Source organism: Nomascus leucogenys, chromosome 16, assembly GCF_006542625.1.
Source record: "Nomascus leucogenys isolate Asia chromosome 16, Asia_NLE_v1, whole genome shotgun sequence".
In the NCBI taxonomy this organism is placed as follows: Eukaryota; Metazoa; Chordata; class Mammalia; order Primates; family Hylobatidae; genus Nomascus; species Nomascus leucogenys.
In genome coordinates, this window is record NC_044396.1 from 76579427 (window position 1) to 76601431 (window position 22005).

At 41.5% G+C, this 22005-nt stretch overlaps 1 protein-coding gene across 7 annotated transcripts in view; it reads right to left on the reverse strand.

The window, feature by feature from the left end:
* The window catches only part of TATDN1 (TatD DNase domain containing 1), a 61669-nt gene that overhangs the window by 35983 nt on the left and 3681 nt on the right, over positions 1-22005 (reverse strand). For 2 of the 7 annotated variants that reach the window (XM_030795154.1, XM_003256189.3), the window contains exons 2-6: positions 9325-9390; positions 8524-8573; positions 5474-5537; positions 2860-3003; positions 2719-2761 (exon numbers count right to left, since the gene is read on the reverse strand). In XM_030795154.1, coding sequence (XP_030651014.1) covers positions 2719-2761; positions 2860-3003; positions 5474-5537; positions 8524-8573; positions 9325-9390 — 367 coding nt within the window. Of the gene's footprint in view, positions 1-1702; positions 1754-2718; positions 2762-2859; positions 3004-5217; positions 5538-8523; positions 8574-9324; positions 9391-22005 lie in introns of those variants that run through there. The other 5 variants (XM_030795155.1, XM_030795157.1, XM_030795156.1 and 2 more) reach the window with 5 other exon arrangements.

The following is a 22005-nucleotide window of genomic DNA, read 5'->3' on the forward strand; positions in this document are numbered from 1 at the left end:
AGCCTCCCAAGTAGCTGGGATTACAGGTGCTCACCACCACACCCGGCTAGTTTTTGTTTTTAGTAGAGATGGGGTTTCACCATGTTGGCAAGGCTGGTCTTGAACTCCTGACCTCAGGTGATCGGCCTGCCTTGGTCTCCCAAAGTGCTGGAATTACAGGCATGAGCCACCGCAACCGGCTGTTTATTTTTTAACCAAGTCATTTGATGCTTTATTATTAAAATTTTAAAAATCTAAAGTAGAACTGACTATCTTATCAAAATTTCCTCCTACTTTAGTTTGTCATTAGCTTATCCACTCTGGAAGAAGCCAATGTCACATGCTGTCACCTTAGAGCATCCCCCAGAAAGTCAGTCCTTCCCTCTGCTGTTCACACACTTTAGTGACAGCACTTCCAACCTATTTTAATTATTTATGTCCTCTCTTGGAAAAAGTCTCATTCTTCTTTGTATCATGCTGAGGAGGCACTTGGTAATCATTTACTGAATGGAGTTTGAACCTCTCTATTAGCAATTAACACTTGGCATGTGAGTTCAAGCACAAGCTGTGATATGCATATTTTAAGATCTGACACTATTCTGATGATGGTGAAGAATCTTCAGAACAGTTAAATTAAACTGATACTGTCAATGTTTTCAATTAACCCCCAAACTGAGTTTAAAGTATTGAGGTTGCATTTTAGAATCAGTTCTAACTATTTTGGATGAAAAGTCATATGGGCAAAAAAACATGGGGACTCTGCCATTGCCCTTGCTTGTCATAACACAGTCTATTAGACTTACAAGGCTTATCCTGACCAAAACCAGACATTAAAGTTGAGGAATATGATATGTGGGCTTAACCTAAAGAACTATTAAAAAGAACTGTTTTTCTATTTCAATGTGAACATGAGAACTTTTAAGGTTAAGTGAGCTGGCCTACATAATATTCGACAGAGCTATAGGGCTTCAGTAACCCTGCTAGTAACCACATGAATGTCCCTGAAAGGCACAGCAAATAATATACCACAAACTAAACAGTTCTAAAAGGGATGTATAAACGAGCGACCCAAAAGAGAGAGTAGGTATCCACAGAGCATTACGTTAACCCATCCTATTCTACTTGGTTATAGATCTTCACACTTCAGAACTTTGGAGCTTGAGGTCTAGGGTATGACCGACTCCACTAGTAGATCTGCTCCTCCCCAAAGTGATTTTCAACCAGGGGGTACATATCAGAATCCCATTTGTGGGGAGCAAGGAGGGAAGGGGGAGGAAGTACACTTTCCTCACGCGTAATTAAAAAAAATCCCTTCAGGCCATCAAGTCACTGGCTTAATCATATGACCATATCACCATATGACAAAATTATTAATTATTAAATATTATGATATAGCTGGATGGTATCTTAAGAGAGAATCTGATCCTAATTTTTCTTTGGGTATAAGAAACTAAGGAGGACAGAGGGTTGTTTATTCTTAAAGGTCTCTAGGGACAGATATTCTACCTTATTCATATTTCTGCATAATATGAGTTCTCAGCAGTGGCTGGCACACAGTGCTCCATAAATATCTGTTGAATGGATGAATAAATTAACCCCCTTTAGAAGCTCAGTCTAATGTTTTATCATTTTCATAATTAAGATGTTTTTGAAATTCAACAAAATGCTTACGTTTTAAATTCAGACTGTGACCTAAATTTTCTTTTCAATCTATAACACTCACCCACCAGTATGATGACAGGAGCTCCAAATTTAGCTCCAGGCAATGGGTTACAGGAAGTCCTGCAGGGTCATGAGCTTTGGAGTTTTCTCAGCAGCCAACGTTCAACATGGCTCCTATTAAAGGAATCTCACAGTTCCAAACTAGCAATATTCAATGCCCAGCAAGAGTAAAATATGCTTTTCTAGCTTTGGTGGTTGATCCTATAATACTTTTGTGGGTTTTTTGTTGCTGGCTTTTTTTTTAGAGACGGAGTCTCCTTATGTTGCTCAGGCTGGTCTGGAACTCCTGAGCTCAAGCAATTCTCTCGCCTCCGCCTCTCAAACAGCTGCGACTACAGGTGCAGGCTGCAGTGCCTGGCTTGTAATACACTTTTAATATCCTTTGCTCTTAAATTATATCTCCCAATTTGGGAGGCCGAGGCGGGTGGATTATTTGAGGTTAGAAGTTTGAAACCAGCCTGACCAATATGGTGAAACCCAATCTTTACTAAAAACATAAAAATTAGCCGGGCATGGTGACATGTGCCTGTAATCCCAGCTACTCAGGAGGCTGAGGCACGAGACTCATTTGAACCCAGGGGGTGGAGGTTGCAGTGAGCCGAGATCACGCCACTGCACTCCAGCCTGGGTGACAGAGAGAGACTCTGTCTCAAAAAACAAAACAAAACAATCACATTCCCCAAAATAATTTAATTCATTCCATTGGAACTGTTCATGTATGAATGCATCTGTTAAACAAGCAAACAAAAAATGGAAAATCTCTATCACGTAAAACTCATCCCTAATTTCTACCATTACAATAAAATTAAATGGTTAATCAACCAGGGAACTATGTGCTTCCATCCCTTATGAATTACATGCAAGTATGCATGGAATTTGTTTCACTTACTTTTGATATACAAAGGGAAAAACAAAAATATCCTGATGCTTAATCCAACTATACTCTCACCTGATAAAAGTTATTTTAAAAATCACTCATGATTTTACAATAATTTGTAAAGTCAAAAATTTCCTTACTTGAGTTGAGTATCTTTGGGACAAAACTGCAGTCGGTCAAAATCTTTAAAAAGATAAAGAAGAATAATTACTCCTAACTTATACAGAACAAATTACTTATTTTCAAACAAAGTCATTCTAAGAGGCGAGGCTGGCACTCACCAAGTCCACATTCTCCTATTGCCACAACTTTCCCTTTATTGTTTTCAGCAAGATTTAGCAACTCCTTTAAGTAAAGATCAGGGTTATTCTTTTCAAATTCACCACATCTTGTAGGATGACATCCAACTGTACTGAAAAACATATCTAACAGAAAATAATGTCTTAGGATTATTTTCAAAGTATTTTCTCATATTTATATTTATTATGATATTTAGAGGATATCAAGTAATTTCAACTGGTTTTCAACAATGGCAATAAATTACTCAAATTATAAGAACTGCATTATGTTAATCATATGCAATTTTTAGAATACCTAAACAAAGTAGGATATGAATATGAAAATTGCTTTAATGTATTAATAAAATAATTCAACTTTTTCTAAACCTTGGCATTTAGGGCTGTAGAATGCAAAGTGAAATTTTTTTTTTTTTGAGATAGGGTGCCACTGTGTCACCCAGGCTGGAGTGCAGTGGTGCTATCACAGCTCACTGCAGCCTTGACCTCCTGGGCTCAAGTGATCCTCCCACCTCAGCCTCCCAAGTAGCTGGGGCTACATACGCATGCCACCACGCCGGGCTAATTTTTAATTTTTTGGTAGAGACAGGGTTTTGCTACATTGCCCAAGCTGGTCTTTAACTCCTGAGCTCAAGCGATCCACCTGCCTAGGCCTCCCAAAGTGCTGGGATTACAGGCCTGAGCCACCATGACCAGCATTGATTTTATCTTTTATATTCACCATTCATGTGACTATCTTGATTCGTATATTTTTGTTTGTTTGACACCTATTCCTCCATTATTGATTCATGTATTTAATATAGCAATAAATATGTATTCCCTTAAACAGGTTAATAGTGGGGGCGATTTAAAGTGGTGGAAAGGGGGATTTGTTTTTCTAGCAAGTAAATGAGGTTCACTTATTTGGAGGAGACTCTGACAGCTTGACTTGTATAGAATACAAATGAGAAGTCAAAAACACTTTTTGAATGGCTTAGCTGGGCCCGAACCATGGGAAAGGTATCAGGCTTTCCTCAGGCTCTCATGCAGATGTTTAGAAACAAAAGAAGCAGCACTTTTAAAGCTGTAAGAACACAAGTTAACATGGAGAGGAGTGGAAGAGGGCTGATAATGGAGGTGGGAGAACTTTAAAAAGCATAGATGTTTGGGGATAAAAAGTAAGGATAAAATGTTCTTATATATCTCAAAAACTCCCTGGAAGATAGTCTATCTTTAATCACTAAGAAAAAGTGTCAATGGGGTGAGTGAGGTGGCTCACGCCTATAATCCCAGCACTTTGGGAGGGCAAGCTGGACAGATCACGAGGTCAGGATTCAAGACCAGCCTGACCAACATGGTGAAACCCCATCTCTACTAAAGATACAAAAATTAGCTGGGCATGGTGGCATGTGCCTGTAATCCCAGCTACTCAGGAGGCTGAGGCAAGAGAATCACTTGTACCCAGGAGGCAGAGGTTGCAGTGAGCCGAGATCATGCCATTGCACTCCAGCCTGGATGATAGAACAATACTCTGTCTCAAAAAAAAAAAAGAAAAAGAAAAAGTGTGAATAGATCCTAAAAGACAAGTGTGGATTTTAGAGAGATTTCCATAAAAATATAGCTTTTAGTAAGTTTTCATACATAAAGGAAACACATCAGTATTTTAAAATACAAAATTTAAAAATTATGTAGAATGTTTAATTCCTCAATGTCTAGCACATAAGATATGCAAAAAAAAAGTTAAATTCGTGAATGCCAGATAAAGGAGGTTTTATGTAACCAGGATTCCTTTAATAATCAGTCCTAAAACTTTTAAGATTTTAAATAAATGCAAAATGTATGAACATAAAGCGAGCATATGAGAGATTATATAGCGTTATTATTTGCATTCCTGGTACCTTGCACGGTATCTGGTCCATCTAGTAAAAATTTAATAGAATGACCCTTCACAGCTTAAGTTAAAAAAGAGTAAATAAAAAGCAACTCGTATCTTAAACACGTTAAAACACACACATGAATTCCACATCAAAAACACGTGAGGTTGGCTGGGCGCAGTGGCTCACGCCTGTAATCCCAGCATTTTGGGAGGCCGAGGCGGGCGGATCACAAGGTCAGGAGATCGAGACACATCTTGGCTAACACAGTGAAACCCCTTCTCTACTAAAAATACACAAAATTAGCTGGGTGTGGTGGCAGGCACCTGTAGTCCCAGCTACACGGGAGGCTGAGGCTAGGAGAATGGTATGAACCAGGGAGGCGGAGCATGCAGTGAGCCGAGATTGCGCCACTGCATTCCAGCCTGGGCGACAGAGCGAGACTCTATCTCAAAAAGAAACAAAACACACCTGAGGTTAAACTGTGTACCTGGAGAACTTTATTCTCATTAGCTGAAATCTTAAAATAATCTTCGTTGAGCAGTATGAAATGGTTTTATAAACATCTGATATACCAATGAGTACTTTGAATTTTGTAGTCTTAATCATGTCCCATTGAAATCAGTCCATTTTCCTATTGTTTCCACAGTCATCATCCATTGTATTGTACCTGAAGCAGTTTTCAGAAAGACTTCTTCAAAATTACTTAATTCATTTTTTTTTGGTAAAAGAAATAATGAGGATACCATTTGTTTGTGCCAAATGCAGTGCATCTTTACTGTCTTGTAGATTTCCACCTGTAATCATAAACTGAAATAGAAAGAAAACAAAACAAGCTGACTTTAACAGGGCAGCAATAACAGTTTCCTAAACATGCCTTCCTACCACTTCCTTATTCCAGAATGCTCTTTCCTCTGTGACTGTCACACACCTACCCTTTGTTTAAAATTCAGCTGGGAGATTACCTCCTATACAGAGTGGTACCTGACTACACTTCAGGGATGTATGTATGTACGTGTGTGTGCATGTAGAGGTGTAGAATTCATCACTAGACTCTGTTAAAATGTACTTATGTGTCTACCTTTGCTATTAGACAATGAGTTCCTTGAGGACAGAGATCAGGTGTTATGAAAGCGTGAATAACGAAATCAATGATTCAATAGTGTTGATTGATTCAACAGTTCTCCAAGTGTAGTCTGGTAACTCCCAGTAGGTATGTGAAGTCAAAACTATTTTCATAATAATAATAAGATACTTTGTCTTTTTCACTCTCACTCTACTGCAAGTGTCCACAAGGTATTCAAGAAGCTACACTATGTGTGATACCACCAGAGACTGACTACAGAAAAAGATATGAAAATTCAGCAGGCTTCTAGTAACACAGTCATTAGAGATTTGAAAAAACATACAACCGTACTCATGTTGCTAATTTTTTTGTTCTGGAATATACTTATTTTTCATAAAAATATGCTATTTATGTTATCCAGTAGTTTCTTATTTTAAAAGGAATATTTAAAATTTTTTGTTTTACTTTTTAATATAGTATATATCAGTAGGTAAGACTCACACAAACAAAAGCTCTTTGGGGGTCCTCAATAACAAAGAATGTGAAGGGGATGTGAGAGCAAAAGGTTTGAGATCAGTCCGTTAATGCATGCTAATGAATTCTGTGTAGGAAAACGTACGGCTTTTGGCAAATAAGCATACTTCTACATAGACCCATTAGAGTCCACCTGGTAATTAGAATGCCATCTTTCCTAATCTGTTAAAATGAAAATGTCACTAAAGAGTTATGTGTTGATAGTGAGAGCACTGAAGCAGTGCTGCGTAAGGGGCACATTCTTCTAAAGACGTGATTCAAGCACAATGATGTATGTTTTTGTAAAGCATACTTCAAAAGTCTCACTAAAATGATGAATTCATTCTAGGTACAACTTAGGGAGAAAACACAAAACGAAGGTAGAATTGCAAATGATAAATAGATCTTTTCATATAGCTATTTAAATCTTTAATATGATTAGATATTGCATATCCGTTCAGGAAACATATAGCCATAATTAAATCCTTGACTATCTGTAAAACGGAAGATGTAAGGCAGGGCGCAGTTGCTCACGCCTATAATCCCAGCACTTTGGGAGGCTGAGGTGGACGGATCACCTGCAGTCAGGAGTTCGAGACCATCCTGGCCAACATGGCGAAACCCCGTCTCTACTGAAAATACAAAAATTAGCCAGGCGTGGTGACAGGCCCCTGTAGACCCAGCTATTTGGGAGGCTGAGGCAGGAGAATCACTTGAACCCAGGAGGCAGAGGTTGCAGTGAGCGAAGATCGTGCCACTGCACTGCAGCCTGGGGGATAGGGCAAGACTCTGCCTCCAGGAAAAAAAAAAAAAAGACATTAATAAAAATATTGGGAAAACTTTCTTGTTACTAACATACCTAAAACTTTAATACTAGAACAGATGCCTACATCCAGTATTTAAATTACATAAAATACTAACCAAGTATACTTTTTATTTTACCTATAACTTTTCTAAATAGTTGAAAAACAACAGCAAGACAAGAGGGCATCATCTCCTCTCCCAGTGTATAAGAAAACGATAATGATGATCTCATGGTGGTGGCTTCCATCATACACATAACGAAGGTTGTTTATGCCAGGTATAATACCAAATGCTTTACATTCAATATTTTATTTAGCCTTCATAACAACTCTATTAAGTACTATTACCATTCTCATTTTACAGATGAGAAAACTGAAGTCTAGTGAGATAAAAAACCCCAGGTTATAAAGCTATGAAAAATGAAGCATGGGCTGGATACCACGTTTGTTATGCCCTAACTATGCTTTTAACTACTACAATATAAATGCAAGGTATTGAATTAAATTTCAGTTTGGAACCATGTCCAAGTAAAAATCACTTCAGTTCTGTCATTCCTAAGTGTGTGTGTCTGTGTGTGTGTGTGTGTGTGTGAATAAACATTAAGATTAAATTACGGCTAACACATGAAAATTTAGGAGCTTAGTATTTCAGAGTCTGCAGAAAAGCATTGTTTAAACTGATTTACCAAGCAGAGTGATTGCATAATGAGAAATTAATGTAACTTTTATCTTTTCATATTATTTGTGAATAATAACAAATAAAAGTTTAGTTGGAGACTGCAAAACTCATTTAGTCAGCAGTGTCACTTTCCAAAACAAGTTATTCATCTTGGAGGTAGTAGCTACACAGTGTCCTGGTAGCATACTATGGAATTTAACCTTATTTCTTAGTGTATGTGTGGGCTAGCTCTCTGTTTTAAAGCTAATTTAAAGAAATATCTATTCATTTGCTTACTAGAACTCTCTAAAAAGCCGTGGACATTTTATTACTGTAAAAATTAAAGTATTACTCCGTTATTTAAATGGTATACCCAAACTATAAATAGCTACACTTGGTGTCAGGTACATGTCTTTTTGATTATTGCTTAATTCTGACAAATGCTAAATTATATTATAAAATTGATTAAAAGTTGCCTCTTAAGCCTGGTAATTCACACAGGTTTAAAAAATTTTTTTTCAAAGAGGTTTTGCCATTTATCATATATAAAAACTATACATGAGATTTGTGTAACTTAAATTGCTATGAACAGAGTATTTTGATGTTTTGTTTCAATTAACTTTCTAATATCACAAGTAGACAATATGTACCCCAACTGTGGCATTGGTTTGTTCCTTTCCACTCTGCAAAATTTTAACTAAAATTTAGTTAAAAAATGAATTTTAAAAATCTCAAGAATAACAAAATGGATGTTACCTTTTTAACACCAATCTCGACAGCTCTCCCTATTACATCCTGTAAGTCATCTGTAAAAGATAAACTTTCATAAACTTTCTGATTATGAAAACCTGGCAGACAAAAATTTGACTTTTTTTCTTTTAGCTTTTGTGCAAATTGCTATTTGAAGTTTTATATTTGAAATTATAAACTTCTACAGGTAAGAAGACCTTAATTAAACTTTATTATAAATGTTCATGATCATGATTTATCAATAAATGTGTTTCACTTTGTTTATAGTTTTATCCAAAATGCATAATGAGTTCTTTTTTTTTTGAGACGGAGTTTCGTTCTTGTTGCCCAGGCTGGAGTGCAATGGTGTGGTCTTGGCTCACCGCAACTTCCACCTCCTGGGTTCAAGCGATTCTCATGCCTCAGCCTCCCAAGTAGCTGGGATTACAGGTGCTCGCCACCACACCCAGCTAATTTTATTGTATTTTTAGTAGAGATGGGGTTTCACTGTGTTGGCCAGGCTGGTCTCGAACTCCTGACCTCAGGTGATCCGCTTGCCTCGGCCTCCCAAAGTGCTGGGATTACAGGCGTGAGCCACTGCACCAGGCCATGAGTTCTTCATTATTTCAATTTTAAGAGCGGATTATGTTGCCCAGGCTGGTCTTGAACTCCTGAGCCCAGGCAATCCTCCTGCCTCAGACTCCCAAAGTGCTGAGATTACAGGTGTGAGCCACAAGGCCCAGCTTGAATTATGCTTTTCAAGATCTCCTGAGGCAGAAAATTTGTCTTCACAGAGAAACTATTCACCTTAATAAAGGAAATATTTACCTTGATGCTTTTGAACCCCCCTATAAATTCCTCTGAACATAGGGTCAGTCAAGTTGATACCAATATCTGTAGAAAGCAAAAGTCACTGATTAATTATTGAGTCTCTACTTGAAACTTGTACTTAAATAAAAAGCTTCTGTTACTAAACTTTTTGTTCACACACTCATCTACTCAAACAATATCCAAGTGCCTACCACTTGTCAACTACTGTGCTAGAAACATGGGATACAAAGATGAATAGGATATAATTCCTGCTTCCAAGAAACTCACTGCAGAACTGGTAAGGCAGATCCATTATCAGACAATTATGAAATATTAGAAGTAAACACTGGTACTATGGGACACAGAAGAGGAACACCCAACCTAGTCTGGTGGCTGGCTCAGAAGAGGCTTCCAGAAAGAAGTCATCATTGAACTGAATCTTAAAGGATGAGTGACTATTATCCAGTGGAAGAGAGGTAACTGCAGAAAGAGGAAGCAGTGGGAGCAAAGCCTTCAAGATGGGAAAGAGCACAGTGCTTATAAAGAGCTACAGGCTGTTCCCGCTGCTGTAGAGAAGAACAATTGGCCCTCTGTATCTCTGGGATCTGGATCTGCAGATTCAGCCAACCACAGGTCAATTGAAAATATTAGAAAATAAAAATAACAACACAACAATCAAAAATAATATAAATAAAAGCACAGTAAGGTATAAAAACCATTTACATAGCATTTACATCAAATTAGGTATTTTAAGTAATCTAGACATGATTTAAAGCATACATGAGGATACGCACAGGTTACAGGCAAACACCATGCCATTTTATGTAAGGGATTGGAACATCCAAGGGTTTTGGTATCTGCAGGAGGTCCTGGAACCAATCTCCTGCTGATACTGAGGGCAGACAGTGTAAGGAAGGGGGGGGTCAGAAGACGCCAGACTCAGCTATGGTACAGACACTTGTCTTTAAAATACTGGATGCAACAGGAAGCTCTGTTCTGCTGTAGACTATAAGGGAACATGGGGAACAACAAGATATGAAATCAGACTGTGATTGGTCACAGGCAAGAAGAAAAATGCATCCCTTATTGAAAATACATATCATTTAGCTTTTAGCAGGAGGAGAATCTCAAAATTTGCGGTGGTGGTAGGCAGCTGATTACCAAGACTCCCTACATTATTTCTGCCAAGTTTCAGCTTCTTGGTATGTTCTCATTCTAATTTCTGCCAAGTTGGTCCCCAGGAATGTCTGCTCCACCAATAAGACATACCTTGAAAGTGAATGGGAGTTTAGAAAATTTAAGAGACAGTGAACAGAGTATTCCAGGCATTTGAAACAATAGGGAAGTGAGGAGCACCTCTGCCTGGCCGCCCCGTCTGGGAAGTGAGGAGCGCCTCTGCCCGGCCACCCATCGTCTGGGAAGTGAGGAGCACCTCTGCCCGGCCACCCATCCTCTGGGAAGTGAGAAGCGCCTCTGCCCGGCCGCCCCGTCTGGGAAGAAGTGAGGAGCGCCTCTGCCCGGCCGCCCCGTCTGGGAATTGAGGAGCGCCTCTGCCCGGCCGCCCCGTCTGGGAAGTGAGGAGCGCCTCTGCCCGGCTGCCCCGTCTGGGATGTGGGGAGCGCCTCTGCCCGACCGCCCCGTCTGGGAGGTCTACCACGGAGGCCAGAAGCAATGTGGGGGCGGGACGTGGTGGCTCACACCTGTAGTCCCGGCGCTCTGGGAGGCCGAGGCGGGTTGATCACTTCAGGCTAGGAGTTTGAGACCAGCCTGGCCAACATGGCGAAACATATGAAAAATACAACAGACAAACCAACCAACCAACCCAGTGACAACAAAACAGGTCTACCCTGGAGTCATACTCTAATTTTTTCTATTTTCCTCCCTTTCTGATCCTTTATCCCACTTTCTTTTTCTTCCTCTTCCTTCTCCTTCTTCTTTGTCAAATAGAGGATTGAGTTATTATCATTGATCCATACAAAGTCCCTCTCTCATTCATTTTCTTTAATTCCCACTCCCCATTTCTATTCCCCGTCTTCCCATGTGCAACCTTCCTAACATGTTTGATACGCATCTTTTTGTTTGTATTTTTAGAAAATGTTTATTGTTTTGTGTGCCAAAAAAAAATTAATAAAAAAAAAAAAAAGAAAAATTACTAAGAGGAAACATCAAAGGTGAGGGAAGATTCTGGGTTTGCTCAACTTGATGGATTTTTGCTGAAGGCAGGCCAGAGTGACAGGATATTCTGCTTGGGGATTTGAGATTTGGGATGGGGGAAATGACGGATGAGTCAGGTCTATAGGTCCTGGCTGATGAGGGAAGCAGGTCCTATGTCCCAGTATAGTCTCTGGGTTTATCTGGGCAGACAGAAATGCAGGAAGACTCCTTCAAAAGTCCCTTGACCCAAGTGCAGTGAGAAGTGCTTAAAGGCCATGCAGATGTAGACAGTGGTAATCGCAGCTGACCACCCACCATCCTTCCACACTTTGGCATCATCATAGTCTTTTTTTTTTTTTCTTTTTAAGATGGAGTCTCACCCTATCGCCCAGGCTACAGTGCAGTGGCACAATCTCGGCTCACTGCAACCTCCACCTCCCGGGTTCAAGCAATTCTCCTGTCTCAGCCTCCCAAGTAGCTGGGATTATAGGCACCCACCACCACACCCAGCTGATTTTTTGTATTTTTAGTAGAGACAGGGTTTTGCCATGTTGGACAGGCTGGTCTTGAACTCCTGACCTCAGGAGCTGCACCCACCTTGGCCTCCCAAAATGCTGGGATTACAGGCATGAGGCACCATGCCCGGCCAGTCTTGGTAAATTCTTGTACCCTCGCACTGCTGGCCCAGAGAGTCACAGCTCACCCGCAACAAATAAGTGAGTCTTTCTGAGCCTCAGTTTTCTCACTAGTAGGGCGGGCATAAACTTTCTCCTTCCAGCAACAAAATGTGGCTCAAAACCAAAAATGAATATGAAAGCATTTTGCAAATTAAAAGTCCTATTAACATGTAATTGGGACCACTGTTATTACAAACACTGTAACATGCCAACAACAAATGGAATTTGCATCAGCTTTAGCCATACTGTCACACCACCTTAAGTGTTTAAGGATCCCGATCCAAGAATGCATTATCAAATAGCCAAATGTGAGTCAGTATGTTTTGAACATTAAGACTCATGATGTAATCATGAAAACAAAGCCGTTCAAAATCCTATTTATTTAATTTGTTCAAAATGTTCTTATCTATGTTAAGGGATAGTGAGAAACAAAAACCTTGTATCTGAGAAATGCAAGCACCTTTAAATTATCAGGCCCAGAAAGGCATTTAAAATGTTCACAGCAGTCCAAGCTCACTCCCCTTTGAGCTAAATTACTTCTTGAAGCCACTTGCTATGTGGGCTCTAGACTGACGCCAAGTGGTCCTAAAATGCCATACACCCTATAGTTCAACAATACATAGCCAATCACTAACCAATGTTATTTCTGTAAACCAATGAGAATCCCTGATTAACAATTTTTGTAACCGCGCCCCCCCGCCGCCCCCCGCTTTTGATTTGTCCTTTAAAAATTTGAGCCTCTCTTTTGTTCTCTGGAGCACTCCCCAGGGCAACTTGGAAGTGTGTCCTGGGCTGCAGTCCTCAACTGTTGTGCTTGAATAAACTCTGTAAACTAGATTCTGACCTTTTTGGTTATTTGAGGTTGACAATAGTATCTTTTAAATTAAAAGTCTTGTATTAGACGTATGCCTATTGGCATGTAAACTCAAACAAAGTAGACAAATACTGTATGAAAACCAATGTCTAGCCAGATCCAGCTAAAGATAGTAAGTAGCTTGAAAAGCTAAGAAAGTAAGAGATACGGGTGGGAGGGAACAACAGGAAGACAAACAAGGCAAAGTGGAAAATTACTTCTTTCGATTAGGGCAGAAAACTGAAGGATTCATACATTCAGTAGCATGTCACCTTATATAGATCAGTAATGTTTCTTTTTCATTAATTTTCTTCAAATAGCTGGCTTGAAAAGCAGCACCTACTTTATTATTTAAGAGTTCTTCAAATATTGAGTTTTCGTTTTCAAAACAAAGTAAGAGTAGAAAACGGCGCTGTTTGTAACCAGGAGAAAACCACAACTCTTAAGTTGAAGCCTCAGTGTTTGGGCTCACTGAATCGTGTCACATCACTGTTACCTATGATCTAGGGATACAAAGGGACAGCAAATAGGGCACAATTTGTTTTTTAACATATTGCTAGTCTTTAGATATAACCCCGAGTTTATAGCAAATACAGGGGATTAGAGAACAAGCTCAATGACACTACTATTTAGCAAACAGACAAAGCCAGGAGATAGGACTTTCTGTAGGGTGTTGACTTAAAATCATGAGATCTATACATTAGGGAAGAGCTTTATTTCTTATATTGAGGTGCAACTTGCAGGCTGGGAAGCTGAGCCTTAGGCTCAGAACAAAAGCAATCATTTCAAGGGAAGAAGTGGGGAACAGGAGTTTTACACTAAATGGGCTGGCTAACGTACATACTTAACAGGTTATAGGAGGAGCTATGTATATTCATGAAAGGTGGACTCATGCATGTATGATAAGCAAACATACATGTTACACAAACCCCATGTTCACTTTGGGGTGGAGACTTAACATTAAAATACAGTAAAATTAAGCTTTATATGTCAAAAGGTGCACAGCCTGAGTAAACCAGCCAGAACTAGTCTGTGACTGGTGGTCATTTGTCAGGAAGGAATGCGCGGTGAAACTGGTCAGCTATCGTGTCGAAACCACAAAAAAGGGGAGTCTGGCTGTGGTGTCAGATGGTTGGCTGAAGTCAGCAGAGGAGTGAGTCTTGTTTCTGTTCCAGGGCTGGTTTCTATTTAACGCTTACAAAAAAAGTGTGGTATTGGTGAGTGAGGAAGGGGGTGTACTGAGATGTGACCAACCTCTCATCTTATCATGGCTGGAAAACTTAGCTTTCAAAGTTTTCCTTGGCCAAGGTAGTGTCCATCCAGTCAGTCAGGTGGGGCAGGGGGGTGCTTAGAAATTTACTTATTTCATGTTTCCCCATTTTAGCCACGATCTGCTGCAGGCAGCACCAATAGCCAAATCTTTATTTTGTCCCATGTCATTGCCAGGATGGTGTGGCTACCTGTCCCAGATCCATCCCTACGATAGCCAACTGGACATCCTAGATCAGGCAGGAATACAGAGATGGCAGGCACTCATTAACCTGTAAGGTATAAGAGATATAAGAGCCAAAAGGAATGGCTACCAAATTAACTTGCCTGTAAGTTCTACGCACTGAGCCATCATAATTCTGGTTTTAACAGGGGACTTCTTGCAGTCCTATCATAAGTAATTTAAATGTTAAGAAAGAAAGTATGATGGAGACTATGAATATGACAAACACTTAGCAGCTTGAAAGGGATTTCCCAGGCCAGCTGGAAGCCAACTACATAGATCATTGAGGGGATTAGTAGTTCATAGCTCTTGTAACCATTTAAGCTTGTTTGGATAGTCTCTCTAACAGTGTCTTTTTTTTTTTTTTTTTTTTTTTTGAGACGGAGTCTCGCTCTGTCGCCCAGGCTGGAATGCAGTGGTGCCATCTCGGCTTGCTGCAAGCTTCGCCTCCCAGATTCACGCCATTCTCCTGCCTCGGCCTCCCGAGTAGCTGAGACTACAGGTGCCTGCCGCCACACCCGGCTAATTTTTTGTATTTTTAGTAGAGACGGGGTTTCACCATGTTAGCCAGGATGGTCTCGATCTCCTGACCTTGTGATCTGCCCACCTCAGCCTCCCAGAGTGCTGGGATTACAGGCGTGAGCCACTGCGCCCGGCATCTAACAGTTTCTATTTCACCTGAAGTACTTAATGTAACAGGAGGTATGGGCCAAACAACTCCTTGTTTGGCTAGGAGAAAATCCACAGCAATTGTATTATCTAGTACTACTTGAGCCAAGGAGTTTAGAGACTTTTTTTGAGCTACAAGGCTTTTTGCAGCGTCTGCAGCTACCTTAAGGTGGGAAATTAAAGAAAAATAAAATTTAAAAGATAGAGAAATAAGTTTTCCTGTATTAGACTGACTTGTCCCAGAGGCAGCAACAGGCAAACCCCAGACCCAGGAAAAGTCTTGAAAATAGTATCTAATGTGTTCTGGAGACTCTCCCGGCACTCCCTCAACATAGGGAGAAGAAAAACAAATTTTCCTTTGTTTTATGGTATGAGTTTATAGATTCTTGTTCTCTGTAACTAGTAACTTCAAGTATTCTGTTTTATCTAAGAAGTACAACAAAGGTCACGAGAAGCCTGAGTAGGCCTGAACTACAGTTGCCTGGGCACCAGAGCGAAGGTTATGGGATAAGCCCGTGCCTAGGCAAACCTAGATAACGGGCACCTGGGTTGCTTGGCAACAGTCATGAGCAATCCTGAGTTTGTCCTGCCTCTGTATCCCTGCTTTCACACCACTGTAAGCTTGCTTCAAGCTAGCCCACCCCCTTTTGTGAAGTGTGTATAAAAGTCAAGTGCTGTCTTTGTTTCGGGCTCAGTCTTTGGACCTGAGTCTGCTGGGCCTGAGTGCACTCGATAGAAGATTCTCCTGTTTCAACCCGAGGTCTCTCTCACACTCCTAAATCCCGCAACAATCTGACTAATAGCGGCAGAGACTTTTCAAATCATATCCTTACTGACATAAATCCCAACACTCGGAATTAATATTCCCAGGATGCTTTCATCTGTATCATTTTCATACCCTGCCAACATAGACCTTTTAGTTTAATAATGGAGAGAAAGGGGGTCCTTCTGTAAGTTTGTGTAAGGATACGGGGGTTTACAAAATATCGCAGCAAGCATGAACCTTCTAACTGTAGGCTGCCGAGACAACAGTGTGCCCAAAGCTGTGCAGGTGGATCAGACCCTATGCCACATACAAACACAGGGCCTGAATGGGGGGCACAAGTGATACTCCTGAGGGTGTCTTAATTAGCAGATGCATTCATGAGGAGTGCTGACATCACCAAACTAAACCACGGGCCATTTCTCTTGCAAGCTTTCCAGAATCCACTCACTTATGTTAAATGTAAATATGGTGGGCACTGTAGGGATATATTTTTAACTTTATTTATCTGATGTAGATGACACTTGTCCATCTAGTAGTTCATAGGTCAAGAAGGTCCCATGGTAGGCCGGGTGCAGTGGCTCACGTCTGTAATCCCAGCACTCTGGGAGGCTGAGGCAGGTGGATCACTTGAGGTCAGGAGTTTAAGACCAGCCTGGCCAACCAGTGAAATCCAGTCTCTACTAAAAATACAAAAATTAGCTGGGCATGGTGGCAGATGCCTGTAATCCCAGCTCTTGGGATGCTGAGGCAGGAGAGATCTCACCACTGCACTCCAGCCTGGATAACAGAGCAAGACTCAGTCTCAAAAAAACATAAAAAACCCAAAGAACAACAACAACAACAACAACAAAGAAGGTCCCATGGCAAAGAATGGGTTTCCAATGTTAAAAACACGGGACAAATCAAAACAAGGGGTGACAATATCTGGGCTTTGAAGCAATTGGACCTAGAAAGTCAACAGGGAAAGGGGTTGGTCTGGGTAAGTGGTGACATTAGGGACATCTGAGAAGTCAATGACAGATATTACCCATGGCACATATCTATTATTAATGGATCAGGGAAGTTGTTGGCAAATCCAGCAATCCAATAGGTTTCCTTCTACTAGCAACATTTGGGACAGCTTAACTAAAGTGTTATCATGCCATTCTCTGCATTGAGATAAGACAGAGGGACAATCGCAAAGAGAGGGAAAGGGGACAGTACGGGTATGAGAGTAAAAGGAATGGAGGGAACAGCCATTTAACAATTCAGAAAACTGAACCAAGGGAAAAACCACAAATCCCATACAAATCCAAGGGGATTATCTGACAACTTTAGGGACTGTCCTTAAGTAAGAGAACACCTCACTATAGGAACAGAGCAATGATGTCCTCAGGAGTGGAGGGCATAAGCCGTGCTCAGTTCTGATAAAGACAGGAAGAGGAAGCACACGGGTAGCTAAACATTGAAGTCATCTAGTAGAAAGGCATGGAACAAATTCTATTAATTTAGATAGACGCAAATTATTAAATGAGACCCAGTGTCTTTGAATACAGTCCTGGCCCTGGGTCTCACGAAAGCAGTTTATGTTGACTATTGCCTTTTTCTGGGTCTAAAGATGAGGCTCTGGTTAACTGAAGTCTCGTGTAGAGACTGGCACCAACTTCCAAGATTCAGCAAGGGTTGTTTTCAGATGAGACATGTGCGTCCAAGAGTCAATCTCTGTAACTTAGCAGCACAAGGATTAATTAATAGCACCCATCAGTAGGCTGGAGGAAGTATTTTAACTGATGTCTCTTCCATTACTTGTCATCACCAAGCTGGAGGTGGTAATACTGGAGTTTACAGCCTGACGGGAACCTGTAAAAAGATTCTACAACCTGCAGTGATTGATCTTTATAGCTTTAACAAGCCCCTGGCAATAAGCCTAAAGTTCCCTCCTGTAATTGGGCAGGAGAAAATATTTCCTGGTCTAAGTGCACAGACCAACCAATAACAATTTCAAAAGGGGAGAGCTGACATTTACTGGTGGGAGTGGACTGCAGAATCAGTAATGCTAATGGGAGAGCTTCAGGCAAGGACAGGTTGAGTTTCTGTAACTTTGCCAGCTAGCTTTCAATGATCCCATTAGACTGTTCAACTAGCCCAGAGGACTGGGGGTAGTAGGCACAGTGAAAGTGCTATAAAAGGGCAGATTTTAAAAACTTGTTCTAGTATTTGGCAGGTAAAATGAGTGCCTCTGTCGCTGTGGAATTCAGTGGGAACACCCTAGATAGGAATGGTTTTTCTGAAGCAGCATTTTGGCCACCACCATAGCTGTTGCTTGTTTACAGGTGAAAGACCTACCTCAATGAGAATACATGTCAACCATTAGAAGAACAAAATTTAATCCGTGGGATGGTGGTAACTAAACGAAATCAAGTTGTCACATGGTTAAGGGACCCTGGGGAGAGGAAACTGTCCTGGAGGGAGCTTCAGTTCACCTGGGTTATACTGAGGGTAGATATGGCAAAGTTTATATAGCTGAGGGGCAAGAGCTGGAGAGAGCCACTGTACAGTAGTACTGTCTATCCTGCTGAATCATTTTGTCTGGATTCCAATGGGTCAGATTATGTATGAAGGTTGTTTGTCTTTGCAGGGTGCTGGGTAGGACTGGATGTCCATTTGGACCTTCCTGTAATTTTGTCTGGAACAAAATGCAATTTTGTTTCATCCATTTCCCTCTTCCAGACTCCAAGACTGTCTTTTGTGAAAATGAGTCTGGAAAGGTCTTCAGATGGGGAGGGGAGCAAGGAAGAAGGAAGAGCAAGGAGGGGTGGGGAGGGGGAGGAGGAGGAGGAGTGGGTTGAGTACATGTAACTCTGGAAGGAGCCACTTGCTGGGTGGCAGCTTTAGCTGCTGCATCCACTAGGTGGTTGCCTTCGCTCTCTTCTGTCTTGTCAGAGAAATGTCCCTGGACTACGATAACGGCTAGGGCTCAATGAGCCTGAATGGCATCTAAGAGAAACAAAACAGTCTCTTGTTTTTGTTTTTCTGAGACAGAGTCTTACTCTGTCGCCCAGGCTGGAACGCAGTGGTGCGATCTCAGCTCACTGCAACCTCCACCTCCCAGGCTCAAGTGATTCTCCTGCCTCAGCCTCCCACGTAGCTGGGATTACAGGTGCATGCCACCATGTCTGGCTAATTTTTGTGTTTTTCATACAGATGAGGTTTCACCATGTTGGTCAGGCTGGTCTCAAACTCCTAACCTCAAGTGATCCACCTGCCTTGGCTTCCCAAAGTGCTAGGATTACAGGCGTGAGCCACTGCACCCAGCCTAGTATTTGTTCTTAATAGGTTGTCCAGAGGAAGTAAAAAATCCTCTGTTTCTAGAGCATGCCAAAATCACGGGCAACTCCAAAGACATACATGCTGTCTGTATAAATATTAACCGTTTCATCCCTGCCAGTAGGCAAGCCCAAGCGAGGGGATGCTAATTGTGCTTGTTGGGCAGATCAGGCAGTTGGCTGGGGGCCTGATTCAGTGGTTCCCATCAGAGAGACCACCACATAGGCTGCATAATGGAAGCCAGCAGAATTTTTGAGAAAGAATCCATTAGTGGGTAAAGGGGTCTCCCTTAAGTCTATATGAGGTGAGAGAAAGGTGTCTGTAAAGACAATGCAGTCTTTGGGTGCTTTAACCTCCTATTAAAGGCAAAACAGGGCCAGGCGCAGTGGCTCATGCCTGTAATCCCTGCACTTTAGGAGGCCGAGGCGGGCAGATCACGAGGTCAGGAGATCGAGACCCTCCTGGCTAACACGGTAAAACCCCATCTCTACTAAAAATACAAAAAATTAGCCAGGAGTGGTGGCGTAGTCCCAGCTACTCGGGAGGCCGAGGCAGGAGAATGGCGTGAATCTGGGAGGTGGAGCTTGCAGTGAGTCGAGATGGTACCACTGCACTCCAGCCCAGGCAACAGAGTCAGACTCCATCTCGAAAAAAAAAAAAAAAAAAAAAAAAAGGCAAAATGGTAGCTACATTAAGGAGTTTACGGTAAATTATGGTTAGATTAGAAGAGGAGGAGAAAAGTATCTCATAGGAGGTCAATCAACTGGCTTAAAGATGCTGAGTGAGGGGATGGTGCAAAGGGCCTAAATCGAATGAGAAACATATACAATGAGAGGGGATCCCAGGAGTATTTTTTTGGCAGCCTTGATGAGGCCTGAGGGGGTGGCAACTGCCCTCAGTACAAGAAGGAATGTCTCGTGAAACTGGTCAGCTGTCATGGTGAAACTGCAAAAAAGGAGGGGAGCTGGTCATAATGTCAGGCAGTTGGCTGAAGTCAGCAGAGGAGCAAGTCTTCCAATCTTGGTTTTTCCAGGGCTGGTTTCTGTTTAACTTTTAGGGAAAAAGTCTGATATTGGTTAGTAAGGAAGGAGACCAGGACCAACCCATCATCTTGTCATATTTGGAAATCTTAGTTTTTCATGTTTTTCTGGGGTCTACTTGGTCTGTTCAGCCAGTTTAGGGGGCTTAGAATTTTATTTTTATTTCACAGGGACAACCAGCCCAGTTGCTTTGGCAAGTCAGTGACATTAAAAAAAGAAATGTGCGGCTGGGCGCAGTGGCTCACGCCTATAATCCCAGCACTTTGGGAGGCCGAGGCAGGCGGATCACGAGGTCAGGAGATCGAGACCACCCTGGCTAACATGGTGAAACCCCGCCTCTACTAAAAATACAAAAAATTAGCTGGGTATGGTGGCGGGCACCTGTAGTCCCAGCTACTTGGGAGGCTGAGGCAGGAGAATGGCGTGAACCTGGGAGGCAGAGCTTGCAGTGAGCCCAGATCGCGCCACTACACTCCAGCCGGGGCAACGGAGTGAGACTCCATCTCAAAAAAAAAAAAGAAATGCGCTAGATCAAGGGGTTGGTAAACTAAGGCCCACAAGCCACTGCCTACTTTTGTTTGCCTCTAAGCTAAGAATGACTTTACATTTCTAAATAGTTGAAGAAAATCAAAAGAATATTTTGTGACACATCAAAATTATAAGAACTTCAAGTTTCAGTGACCATAAGTTTTACTGGAACATGGCCACACCTATTTACATACTGTTTATCACCTGCTTTTGAAGGACAAGGTGTGAGATAGGAAAAAACGCAAACTGCTTTCTCCTACTGTATTCTCATACTCACGATACTCTGAATTTTTTTTTTTTTAAAGTGGAAATGGGGTCTCACTTTGTTGCCCAGGCTGGTCTTGAACTCCCGGGCTCAAGCAGTCCTCCCGCCTTGGCCTCCCAAAGTGCTTGGATTACAGGCGTAAGGATTCACTTCTGATGTCAGGTATGTGTGGGGGTTTCCTCTCCCAACAACCAATTCTCTGACACCAGCTGGGTGACCTATGATTTAACTCAATTCTCACACTATCTACCTGGATATAATATCAGACAGCAGAGGTCAAGGGCTCAGTCCCACAAGACTCTCCCCATTTCAGATACCAATTACAAGCAGTAGGTTCCCAGGTTACCCACAACTTGTCTAACTTGGCTACAATAAGAGGTTCCCACAACCCCCTTTTCAGGTTTGATCATTTGCTAGAGCAGCTCACGGAACTCAGGAAAGCATTTTACTTATTATCCATTCATTATAAACAGATGCAATTCAAAAATGGCCATGTGCAAGAGACACATAGAGACATGTATGGGTTTTTATAGAGGCTTCACCATGTAGGTATGATTGATTAAATCATTGGCCATTAGTGAACAACTCAACCTTCAGTTCCTCTCCCCTTCTCCAGAGGTGGGAGTGGGTGGTAGGGACTGAAACTTCCAACTATCTAATCACATGATTGGTTTTCCTAGGCAAACCCCCATCCTGAGGCTATCCAGGAGCCCCCAGTCATCAGTCATCTTAGTAGCATACAAAAAGACACTTAGCACTTAGGAGATTCCAAGGGTTTCAGGAGTTGTGAACAAAGAAATGGGAGCAGAGAACACATATGTATTTATTATTACATCACAGTACACACAAGGGCAGAGTTGAATAGCTGCAATAGAGATCACGTGGCCCTCAAAGTCTAAAATATTTACTATATGGCCCTTTAAAGAAAAAGTTGGCAAACCTCTGCACT